The 12,470-nt window shown below is 41.1% G+C and overlaps 2 protein-coding genes across 5 annotated transcripts in view; one reads left to right on the top strand and one right to left on the bottom strand.

Moving 5' to 3' along the window:
* The window catches only part of tmprss3a (transmembrane serine protease 3a), a 71,549-nt gene extending 69,242 nt beyond the window's left edge, over positions 1-2,307 (top strand). The window contains exon 12 of the mRNA XM_008279460.1: positions 757-2,307. Coding sequence (XP_008277682.1) covers positions 757-801 — 45 coding nt within the window. The 3' untranslated portion in view covers positions 802-2,307. The remainder of the gene's footprint in view (positions 1-756) is intronic.
* Positions 966-12,313, bottom strand: LOC103355592 (homeobox protein PKNOX1). 4 transcript variants are annotated; one of them, XM_008279441.1, is made up of 11 exons: positions 12,242-12,313; positions 10,689-10,801; positions 9,283-9,413; positions 8,609-8,780; positions 7,362-7,562; positions 7,018-7,168; positions 6,787-6,884; positions 5,386-5,514; positions 5,203-5,279; positions 4,494-4,660; positions 966-2,854 (listed from the first exon to the last, which is right to left on the bottom strand). In XM_008279441.1, the coding sequence occupies exons 2-11, from the start codon at positions 10,737-10,739 to the stop codon at positions 2,673-2,675; spliced, it is 1,359 nt and encodes a 452-aa protein (XP_008277663.1). In that variant the 5' UTR covers positions 10,740-10,801; positions 12,242-12,313; the 3' UTR covers positions 966-2,672. The 4 variants fall into 4 exon arrangements, with proteins under 4 accessions (XP_008277663.1, XP_008277666.1, XP_008277664.1 ...); XM_008279444.1 differs by having other exon boundaries at positions 7,051-7,168; XM_008279442.1 differs by lacking the exon at positions 12,242-12,313 and adding an exon at positions 11,109-12,104.
* Positions 12,314-12,470: the final 157 nt, after the last annotated feature.

Raw genomic sequence — 12,470 nt, 5'->3', positions numbered from 1 at the left:
ACCTGCCTTCACCCTGAGTCAGCTGGGATAGACTCCAGCCCCCCATGACCCTATTCAGGATTAATTGTCCATAGTCTAGAAAACCTTAAATCTAAAAGGGATACTACACAGGTTAATGCAAAGTCTAAAAGCACACACTGGGATAGGAATACAATCAGCTCAGGAGGATCACATTTGGAGGTGGTCTCACATTGTGGTTTTATCTCAGTCACATTCTGAAAAAAAAACTGCCACAAGTTGAAGGGTCACTTCTCTTGTCTCCTGCTAACTCAAGCATGCATTGCATGCTGTAACTGTAATAAGTCAGCCAGCGATACTCAATTAATTTGCATAATGACATTAAATCAAATTCTAGGCACAATTGACAAAGACAACATTTTATTAAGTGTAAATGCAAAAACCCACAGACCAGATGTGATTATCAAGATAATGTATTCGAAGTGGTTTACATATTGTGCATATCCAAACCCAAAGTGCAATGGTTCACTTTTAAAATGTATGAAAGCTTGCTTTTGCATCATTTTATTAACATTTTCATAAAATCCTACATATGTATAGGTTTTGGAAAATCCACTAGAAATTGAAAAGAACTGTAGCTTGAAAAGAGTGCTTAGTCATGGATATTTGAAAAGATGGAACCACAGATGTGTTTAAAACAAACTCTGACCTAGCTGGTAGAGACCTGGCTCAGTCATCCCAAATAGTTGCATCTGTGTTCATATGTGTTAGCACTGTCCACTTTGTTTTTTTTTCCAGAAAGAAGAGGCTCACGATACACCTGAGCTGAGCACAGACAACTGAATCACCAGGTTACTTCTCAATGGATTCTGTTGGGGTGTTTACGCATTTGACACAAACAATAAATATATAAAGCAAAACAAAAACAAAAAACCTTTAGAGACAAACTGAAGTACAATCCTGTCTGGAGGCAAAGCTGATGGAGCAGAGGGAAGAGACCATGGAGAGAGAGTTGGGCATCGTTTATTCCAAAATAGAAAGCTCTAAGGCAAAACAGACAAGAGAAAAGTGAACAACGCTTCATATAAAGCAAGACAGACACAAGTGAAGAACCAAGAGCTCAACAAGGGCCCACCAAGAGACACTACACCCTCAGGCCACATTAACTCAACCAGGTCTGAACTTTACAACAAGGATAGAAAAAAAAGATTACTGCAACTATTAACAGAAAACTGTTATACAGTACAATATTACAGTTATCTAAACAAGAGGCACTGCAATTTGTGCAGTAATATCAACAAATTGCTAATGAGATTTCAGATCTTTCACTATATGTGGTTGCAGTGGCAGGGGAGCCGACAGGCTGCAGCGATGCTCCCAGTCCTTTAGGCAGGCAATGAACAAGGAGTCTAACTGTCCACCGGCTCTCTGGTTTTAATGCAGTAGCATATACATGTACATAAATAAAAGTTGAATGCGAGCAAAACATCCACTGCCTCTTGTTGATGATGGATTTCATATCTCATTAAGGAAACTGCCCTACGAGGGGTTTCCATCTCAGAACCATGTGATTTAGCATAGTGTTCTGAATTGTGCATTTGAGAAAGTGATGCCTATGCAACTATTGTAAAATGATTAAAAGATGTATTGTATGGTATACACAATGTGAGCAAAACTGGAACTGTATATTTTAAAAAGCTGAAGTACTGCAGTCATGTTACTGTGTAAGATAATAGACAACTGGGGTGTTGCAGTACACAAAATAAAATTATTAACAATGCTTTACAGAGCCACAAATGTGTTCCGCAGTTTAGTGTCTTTTTGACCAATTTCACCGAAGGTAAGATTTTCTTTATGTGCTTCTTGGCAAGAAATCTTTAGTAAAGAACAGATAAGGCCTTGTTAGTATTGTAAGTTTAAAACCAATTTAAATAGCAATTTTCCTTAGCATTCAATTCCTTTTTATGTTATTTAGAAAACTTCATATAACCCTGGAAAACAGGGTCACTAGCTTTAATTATGAATCTGTACATAAATATTCCTTACAAAACAGGAGAACACAAAAATGAAACAAAAAACACTAATTTCATATGTCTGTATATAAAAATAAGCATTTCTTTTTTTTTTCTTTTTCTTTTTTTTTTTTTTTAAATCTCTCCACTTGTTCTCCGTTTGGCCAGTGGGAGCCTGTTGGAGAGCCGTGGAGTAAATCGTAAGAGTGTGCACATTTATTCGAAACACAAGCATGCAAAAAGTGAAGACAAACCCTTACAGATACAACTTTAAAGTGTTGGCATCCAAAATGAGAATTCAACTGGGGACAAGGTACAGTGGCAAGAAATAAAAAAAGGAGAAGAAAAAAAATTCAATCAACATTTACTAACAGAGCATACAAACTTGCTTCATGTGTTTTGAACACTTCTTTTTTCTGTTTGATTAAATCTTTTTGAGCTTAAATATACAAAAAAAGTGCACTCACCTACATCAACTTAAAAAAAAAAAAAATCTGAAATGAAACTCCTGATGTACACACACACACACACACAGCATACAACGCAATTCAGCAGGGTTAAGGGCTGGAAGAGTGTAGGACCATTTTCCGGCAGGTCCTGTGCTTTTGTGCTCTATGTAAACCTCCTGCACCTGTGTTCTGTAGACCTAGTTATGCATGTCTTGTGTGTACATGTAGATCAATGTGTAAGAGAGTGTGTCCTCTACTGCAATGAGTCGCTGTTGTCCAGGCCCAGCCCGGCCATATCTGTGTCATCGTCCTCATCTCCACTGTCCCCTGACTCATCTTCACTGTGGCCTCCCAGCATCACCTGCTGTACCGCCAGTGTGGCGCCGTCTGACGTCAGGCTCTGCAGGCCCTCAACATTCATTGTCACCATTGTACCTGAGAATAAGGACAGAGAATTACTATTTAAGAACTCCAATCAACAATACTGTTCTGTCGTGACGTTTTTTTTTATATATATATATAATTAAGTATTTAAAAAAATGTACACACCTTAAAATGATCAGTGTATAACTCAATGCTGCAACAACTAAACATTGCTTGCTGGCTGTTGATTTGATCTCTTTATTAGCTCAGGCAGCTTTTAACAGCCAAGAACTACTTCATGCTGCGACTCTTGGATCCTCTTTTGTGTTTGATTGATAGGTTCAATCACTGGTTGGTTAGACATGTTAACTTTGTGCAAACCTGTTTGTAGAATTAAACACGACAGGTCTGTCACTTGGCTGGAACATTCACTAACTCAATGATTAAACAAAAAAGCAGGCTAGGTGAGACAATATGCAATACTTTGATAAACAAAATGTCTTCTAAACAGGGGTGCGATGGTACATGTATTAGTTCCGAATCCATCAGGACAGGGTGTGCAGTTGGGATGGCAGCTGCTCAGTACGGTACTTACTGTGATCCAAACGGTAGCAGAAGTCTATTCCTATTTCTGTCTAAAACTGAACATTTGGGGGCTGCCACTTTAGCTCACCCGGTTGAGTTGGCAACCCATGTACAGGGGCTATAGTTTCCGATGCCGCCATGGGTTCGAATCCTGCTCATTGCCTTCCCCCATTCTCCTCCCCAACTTTCCTGTCTCTCTTTCAACTGTCTTATCCAATAAAGGCAAAAAGGCCAAAAAAACAACTTTAAAAAAAATTGAACATTCCAGAGCAGAGGTTTCACTCAGAATGTCCTAGTCATTGTTCGGCTTAGCCGTTAAAACTAGGCAGACAATATGCCAATTTTATTAAACATTTATTACTGGACTTCATGAAGCCAGAATCTGCAACTTCTCCGCCCACACTATGGAGATCAACCAACTGGCCACCAAGTGTAACCATGAAGCCCCACTTGATTTTGTCCAGTGACAATTCTAATAAAGTTGATTCAAACAAAAAAGCTGTGTGCCTACGAAACGGAGGAAGGTGGTGTTACTTTGTGGACTTCTACAGCTCAAACTGCACTGCTGGCTTTAATGGTATTTTTAGGTCAACTGTGAAAATAATGCACCTGTCATTAGTATTTTATTCATTTTACACTTACTTTAACTGCTCCAGTACAAATCACGGCCAATAAGAGATGTTGAACGTTTTAATTTTTCTAAAATAAATGACAGTGTTCGCATTTTTTTTTCTCTGCTCTACTAAAACATACTGAATTGAGTCCTGTTCAGGTATCTGAGTTCAATGCTTTTTCAGACCCACAGATGTCCTGGATCAACAATGTGCAGAACAAAAGCATTTTTTTGTGAAATGTGGTTCTCATGTTGGCACTTTCTTAGACCACAATTGGATTTTTAAAAAAACTGTTAGGTAGTGATAAAAATATGTACTACCATCACAGTTGTAGCTCAGGGAAGGAGATTTGTTGGTATCGTTAAATGAATGACTCTCCTGAAATTAGTTTTCATTCCTTTTTCTGCCTCAAATCTAAAAACATGCCCACAGAGAAATAGCAGCCTTGCTATGCCACTCGTTGACTTTTAATTAATCAGTTCTAATTGTAGATGAGGTGTTCTGCTGCATACCGTCTGGCATGGTAACCTGCTGCTGGGTGCCTCCCCCTGCTGCGATGGAGTCAGGCCAGAAGCGCTGCAGTGGCCGGTTTTGAGGCGTTTTCTTCTTGGCTTTGGGTGTCTCTGAGGAGCTGGCATCCAACATGGGCTGCAAGATCCGTCTCCGCGCATTTATAAACCTGGAGACACAAGATGACGCAGGTTGGTTTTCTCTTTCTGTAATGGTACTGGCTGGAATTTGTGCTGACTACCTTTACCCCAAATTCCTCCAATCAAGCAACAAACATGTTTCTCTCAGTGTAAAATAGATCAAGAAAAGGTAGCTAAAAATCCTGAATGTGTCTTGTGATAAAAAATAAATACATTTAAATCTGATTTAATCTAAGCCAGAAAGATGTTCTCTATGACACTGAGATCTGAACCACATACTTGCTTCTGTTAAATTACAGAAAATATGTGTATGGGATGTCTACACTGGTATGCACTAAAAAAAGCTTTACTTTTACTTTCTTTCAACCTACAAAATGGTACACTGGATTGATCACAGGTAAACTCCAATCACTTTGGGCCTGCTGGTATGAAATCTGTCAGCTGTCTGATCAATTATATTTCTACAATGGGTAAAAAATTGATGACATCACCAACATTGCTGTAAATAAACTCAAATTGCTGTAGTTTATTGGTTTGGGCAAGTGTCTTTGAGGGCCACCTGGGAACTCACCAGTTGTTGACCTGCAGAAGTGTCAGGTTTGTCTGAGTGGCAATCTGTTTCTTTTCATCTTCTGTTGGATAGGGATGCTACAGCAGAGAACAGGAAAGAAATGCATCAGTACTTTTTTTTTAAAAAAAAAAAAAAAAAAAAGGGGTGTTACACAGCGAGAAGATGTGATGCCTGCAGACTCACCCCAATGTGCTGAAAGAGCCACGAACGCATGACATTGGTGGCATGTTTGGGTAGAACACCCCGTTTGTTCTTGGTTGAGTTGTCGTCATGATTAAAGAGGTTCAAGTCCTGGTGAAACTGCAGCTGAAGCTGAAGACACAGATGTACAGTTAGCCCCCTTTCTCTCTATTTATCTCATCAGTAACACATTGTCTTGTTAAAATTACAGTCTGAATATGGATTTCAGTTCTAAGCTTCAAATCATTTGCACGAATAACTGAACAGCAATAGCAGCATTACTCCAAAGCGTGCTCATGTCAACAGATACATAACATTTGACGAAGCAGAGAATACGTATTCATAGGTCAACTGCAGTTGAGTAATCGCATACCCTAAATGTCATGTGTTTTATTGTCGATATTAAAAATGTTTTAAAATATTCAATATAAAATGCCTGAGTGGCAGAGCAGTTTTTTTCAGAACAAACTATTTTCCTCATCTAATACACAGCATGTAAAATCATGAAATGCATTTTCTAACTGGGAGTTATGAATCTCAAGATTAAAATGTGATCACAAAAGATGTGCAGACATAAAGAGTAATCAAGAAATGCAATTGAAGCTTTTATACCTATAAAATGTCTGTATCTGTGTACAATTTTAAGCAGGGATGTTCAGGCCACTTTATAAAGCTACTTTAACTCAATCATTTTGTACATGTTGCATGTTCTCCCCGTGCAGCGTGGGTTCTCTCCGGGTTCTCCGGCTTCCTCCCACACAGTCCAAAAACATGTTGACGTTAATTGGGGATTCTAAATTGTCTGTAGGTGTGAATGTGAGTGTGCTTGGTTGTCTGTCTCTAAGTGTAGCCCTGCGATAGACTGGCGACCTGTCCAGGGTGTCCCCTGCTTTCGCCCTAAGTCAGCTGGGATAGGCTCCAGCCTCCCTGCGACCCTAGTGAGGATTAAGCGGTGTATAGATAATGAATGAATGGATGGATGGATGGATGGATGGATGGATGGATGGATGGATGGATGGATGGATGGATGGATGGATGGATGGATTTTGTACATGTGAAGCATAACTAGCATCAGGATTTTAACCAGTTAAAAGCTTTGGAAAAGAAACTTATATGCAGACTGAAACCTTGGAAATGCACACCAGTAAAAACCAGTAACATTTCTTGACTTGGGGTCATGCATGGGCCCCTTATACGCCTTGATGCCGTCACTGCATAAACCACCAATTTAAATTATAGACCAGCATCACAGTCACAAAGAGGCAATAACAGATGACCTCAGCAAGTGGGTGTACTTCATTCAGGACCGCAGAGCTTGCCATCCAGAAAGGATGAAAATAATATCTATGCTCATAGGAAATCAGTGGGATAAATGTATGCAGGAGAGACAGCAAGATGTACTACCTGATTGTTTTGGACGCGTATTGTCCCCGGAGAAAGAGCCTGTGTTACCACCTGGCCCTGAGGAGTGACGACTGTGACTGGCTGGTACACTGTGCCACCTGAATCAACACATGTACATGCATTCAGATTATTATAAACTGCAGAGCTGTAGAGTGCTGGCTGCAAAGATGAGATCAAAGTTTCTCACTGGGGCATGACAATATCTCAGCTGCAGTCACGACAGTACAGTACCTGAGGGCGGAGTTGTATGCCATGGTGACATACCTGCGACCACCTGGGTGGGGTTGACAGCTGTCACGGTAACGTTTCCTTGCTGCAGGGCTGATGCTGGCACTACAATTTGACCCTGGGGACTGATGGTCCCTGAGATTGAGCTGGGGGTCTGCGTAACAGAGCATGCATACACAATGGGCCTGAGTCATATGTGTGAGTTTTTCATGTTCATGTGTTTTGTAACCTTTCTCTAAAAGCAGATTTAGTCTGCTAACATATATCAGCATGGACAGCTATTTATGGTACCTGATACATCATCTACATTTGTTTAGTGATGATGCCTACAGTTTACTATTGCATACCTGGGTCTTGGTGGGTGAAAAGCTTTGGGCCTGGCCTTGTACAGGGGAATATGGGCTTCCCGGCTCCCCGCTCAGAAGGGTCTCACTGTTCATTTTAGTCTTGAGGCAGGCGATGTAGCGACTGCAGAAGTCCTTACACAGATCACTCACCTTCTCCAGCTCCAGCAGGTGGATCCGCAGCACCTGGATGGCTTTCACCATCTAGAGAAAAAAAAAACCCCAGAGAGGGTTCATGGCAGTGTACCATAGCAGTCTTTCACAAGCTAAATGTGCATCCATTTTCCCTCTTATAAGTCTGATGACTGAGCATATAGCGGATGGATTAGATAGTGATTTGACCATCAAGAGCAAAAGCTAAAACACCAAACATAAATATACTAAAGGCTGAAACATATCTACTCAATTTTTCAATTCAATTCAATTTTATTTGTATAGCGCAGTTCACAACATGTCATCTCACAGCACTTAACATGGTAAGGTGAAGACCTTGTGAACTCTAGACTAAGTTGTGTCAATCTTGGGCAGGTGAGGGACACTTGAGCCCTCAAATATCAGTTAGTTTACGCAGTGTCCTATGTTGTACTAAGCTACCGACATTAAAACACAAGGTCAAATTTGCCAGTACAATGACACAAAATGTGGTTTAATCATTTTGACAAGGTAATCTATTCGAATGGAAGGCAAAACCATTTAGCAGGACAGCATGTCACCATGCTGCTGAGGTCAAAGGTTACAGACAAAGGAATATGTGTGTAAGTTGGGGGCTCTGTATTGTGTTGGACTTGTGTCATACCTTAAAACTAAAACATTTTTTTTGTCATTTGCTTATTAGCTCTACAAGTAAATATTACCCAGATATAAGTAGGAGCTGAGGGTCCAACAGACACTGAAGTTAGGTTTTTAAATTACCACCAGAGAAACCTGACTCTGTAAACAAGGTCAGATTCAAGTACTTTAAAACCAGCATCAAACTTAGTGTTGCATGTGTCTAGATGGAGCTGTGGGCCAAAACATGTGTGTCTGTCTTTTTCCAACTTCCCTGCAACTTCTCCAGCACCCAGTGCTTGCTATAGGAAGCTGCTCTGTTCTGTCTGAACAATTCCATATATGCTGCAGACTATCATCGAAGTGCAAACTCAATTTGTAGTTCACTGGACGAATAATTTTGGTGTTTGAGGGAGGCATAAAAGCAAAACAACAACTATAAATTTGACAAATTTTAGACCTCACATGCAGCGATGTCTCACCAGGTTGTCGAGTTCAGGGTCCTCACTGAAGAAAGGTTTCCCCTCCTTCTCCTGATTGCGGACAAAGTTCTCAATGTCCACATCAAAGCTTGCTGAGGTGATGCATTCAGAACTCAGGGTGGACTGTTCACACTTCTCAAACAGCAGGGCCAACAGAGGGAACAGGGGATGCCTGTGAATCACACACACACAATATAGGACAAGTTGCTGAACTGCACCCTGACTTCTGGCCTTGTTATACAACTTCTCCAGTAAATGAGCCTCAAGATGAAGACTCAAAGAGAAAATATAATAATCGTGTCGTACAGCTAGATCCATCCATCCATTATCTATACAACACTTAATCTTCACTAGGGTCATACAGCTACATGCAAGACCAAAAGTTTAAAATCCTACAAAAATTTACATGAGTTCAGACAACAACAAAAAGTAAATAAACAAGCAGCAGTTGTTAACATAGCCTGCCACCATTCCAAATGCCAAAGAGTAATATGGAAGTCACATGAATAGAGGGTAGGACTTCATAGATATCATGTGATGTTTCCGAGTCACAGTTTAGTTTTCTACCCAGAGAACAAGACAGATGGAGTAGAGGGGTGTTTTAAATGAGGACAACAAGGCCTCTGTCTGTTCTCCTGTTTCTACGTAAAACAAACACACAGAAGTATCTCTACCGATATATGGATGCTTTGTCCGCGTCCATGGGTGTCTGTGGCTCTGTGGGTGCCGGGCTGGGCACCTCTGCCAATGTCTCCTCAATAAACTTCTGCTCCGAATCGCTGTCTACTTTTACTACGCCTTGCATCTGCAGGGAGAGGGAAAACGCACGTGAGAAAAGAAAGCAATCGAAAGATGGAAAAAGAAACAGAAACTGACGGGAGAGGTGAAGAGAAAGGCGGAGAATGAGAGAGACAAAGAAATCATGTGAAGACCAAGTGTAGCTGGAAGGCAAAGCTTAATACTGTACCTCGTTTCAATATGAACTCTTTGCAAAGTCATGAGGATACAGTTAAATAACAACTTTGAAAAACTGTGCTTCTTTTTTTTATATTGCACTCAATTACAGAATGAAAACTTGTTTACTGTGATCAACAACAAGGTAAAGATAGTGTCATAAGCTCCCTCGTTTGTGAGAAAGTTTATTAGTGTGCTGGCACTAAAGGGTGTTGCACTTTTCACTCAAAAATGACTGTTATGCATCTCTGGTGGAGACTTTCACTGAAATCTGCATCTGAATTCTCTCATACCCTCCAGTCTCTTGACACAGCTTTATGGGCATGTGGTGACTAGACTGCAACCAGAAAGTGCTAAGTTACAATCTCAGGGAGGACCTAAACACTGCTATATCTGATCTTATAACCTGATTGCATATGAGTAAGTAATCCCTAACCTATGCCTTCACCTGATACAAATAACTCGACACATTAAAATGTGGCCGTAGTTTCTGCAAAGCTCCACTAGAGGCAAATTCACTACTGAGGAGCCGAGTTTCACCTCCTTTTCTTTGACACATTTCCACACCATGCCTCCTACCAAGAACATAGAATCCCTATCAGCATAAATCCCATCCACAATCATGTGACAGAGACCTACAATGACTGAGATTGAGCATAAACAGGCTAAAAATAATGAGTTGCTTGGGGTGGAAAATTCGTCATTAGTCACAGATTGCTCTCAGGTCTCAACACCCCCAAATTTGGCACTTGTGTAAAAGATATTTTGTAAACACTTTACATAAGCACAAATATGGAAATCCTAGGGGAACAAATAAGGATTTATAATATATCACTGATATCTATCATACAGTAATTATTTTTGTGGTGGTCTGCCACAGACAGACAAACTAGCTGCCAACACATTACTCAAACTGAAGTAATAGCATTAATGTTGTTTGTGCTCTAGTGTTACATTGAGAACATGTCTCCCTTGGTGTGGAAATCCAGGCTGACTTGTCATGACTACAAACACTATCCTTTCTACGTAACATAAAAGAAAAAAGTAAAAAGTGCAGTTTAGCTAGTTCAGGAGCAGGTTGTGAAGGCCTCCATCTCCAAAACCAAAAGTTCTCCCTGTCACCCACCTGCTGCTCGCCCTTTGGGTACTTGTCTATGGAAACCGACTGGGCTGCCATCACGTTCACTGCAGATGCTGCAAACACTGGGGCATTATAGAGAGAAGGGATAGGTGGCCAACCTACACAGTGCACATAGTTTCAGTTAGACTGCCTGCAGGCACAAGACCTTTAAATAATATGACTGTTCTGATGTGAGAATCAAAGGCTATTGACGTTATTAGCTTTGTTTACTGAGCCGGTATGATTAAATTAGACAGAATAAGCTTATTTTCAAATTGTTCAAAACTCTGTTAGATGGGGATTAAAGTTATAAGTCAACATTGTTATTAACAAATATTTACTAACAAACAACATCACAGCAAGAGGAAGACACCAATAGAAATGTATATTGGAAGTCTTAATAGTTGCATGCCGAAAAATGCATACACGTCTGGGCCAAACAAGGTGATGTGGTGGGACCCTCAGACAGAACACGGACAAGAGTTACTTGGTCAGGGTTTACTCAACCATTTCCATATAGCTGATCTGGGCCACTCCTAAAAGGAGACTGATATTGAGAAGCTGAAGTGTGTTGTATTAATAATTGTGAGCTTATGTTAGCGTTACCCTGCCACTGCTGTTAACACACCCACCACGACATAGCTTCTTAGCCTGTGTTAGCTGCACACACGGTTCGAGGCGGCAAGAGAAGATAAAAGTTTAACAAATCTTTTTGGTTAACATTGGCCAAATATCCTGCAAACGGGACAGAATTATTCGTAAACTAAGTTCCTCGGCTAAAACAAACCTTTCTTTACCTCGATATTCAGCTATCTTTATATATTTAGCGTTTGCTCACGGACCCAATCTGTGGTTAACCTAAAGCAACCGTCTGGCCGAGCTAACGTTAGCGGCTAGCTAACTGGTAACTTAAAAGTGTTTTTCGTGCTGGTACGGTACAGCCAAAATGCAAAGCGCCATATTAGCGAGGGGAATCACTGCCAAAAAAACAAGCTAACCTAGCTAGCCAGGTACCAAAAAAAAAAAAAAAGACCCTGCTGCGAATTGATACGAAAGAAGCTTTTGTCGAAACAGGACAGCTTCGGTCGCTTCAGTGTTTATCAATGAACATTATAAATTAATATGTATTTTTTGTCAGCTGTGTACAGCAATTCGACTGCAACAATACTAAGAAGCACAGGCTGCACACCAAGCTAGCCCGGTTGATCCTCAAATCCTTCCCCCATCAGTCAATCACTCATGCGGAGACAGCTGCCCTCTCCTTCCCCTCCCCTCCACGCTAACGTTACAGCTGTCGGGCCTCGTTTCTAGCTCTCGCCCTTTGCTTTTCCACAATCCTCCTCTGCCCCCAAAACGGCGACATATTTTTTACCCCCCTCCCTTGTATACAGTTTTTTTTTTATTTTTCCCGCAGCTCTGCCGCTTCTACCACCCTTCCTCAAACACCCTCCGCTGCCCCGACTAGGTCCGTGCTCCTCGCCCCGGGGCATTTTTGCGTGCGGCCCAGATTGTTTGATTGATAGGGAACGGAAAAAGAGGGATTTTGAGTGACAGCTTACCTGAGTGCCAATCTTCGTCACACTGACAAGCGGCTGCAGCAATCGGGACCCGCAGTTGTCGCGTTGCGTCATCGCGCAAGGGCACGCAGGGGCGCTCGGTTCATGAATATGTATGAGGTGGGCGGAGACATGACGTCCTACTGTCTGAGAGTCCTTTTGCGCCCTGCTGGTTTTTTTTGCTTGGGAAACGCTATTCACTGGCCTAATTTCCACACATTCTCAACTTATA

The sequence above is a fragment of the Stegastes partitus genome, unplaced genomic scaffold (genome assembly GCF_000690725.1).
Source record: "Stegastes partitus isolate 25-593 unplaced genomic scaffold, Stegastes_partitus-1.0.2 Scaffold159, whole genome shotgun sequence".
In the NCBI taxonomy this organism is placed as follows: domain Eukaryota; kingdom Metazoa; phylum Chordata; class Actinopteri; family Pomacentridae; genus Stegastes; species Stegastes partitus.
Note: the sequence above shows the minus strand (reverse complement) of the source record. Positions and strands in the feature narration are given on the sequence as shown.

Coding starts and splice junctions, on each gene's coding strand:
- LOC103355592 (XM_008279441.1), bottom strand. CDS start 10,739: ATGGCAGCCCAGTCGGTTTCCATAGACAAGTACCCAAAGGGCGAGCAG. Junction 5,515..6,786: donor TACGCGTCCAAAACAATCAG/GTAGTACATCTT, acceptor CTGTGTCTTCAG/CTTCAGCTGCAGTTTCACCA. Junction 4,661..5,202: donor CTTCTGCAGGTCAACAACTG/GTGAGTTCCCAG, acceptor TTGTGTCTCCAG/GTTTATAAATGCGCGGAGAC.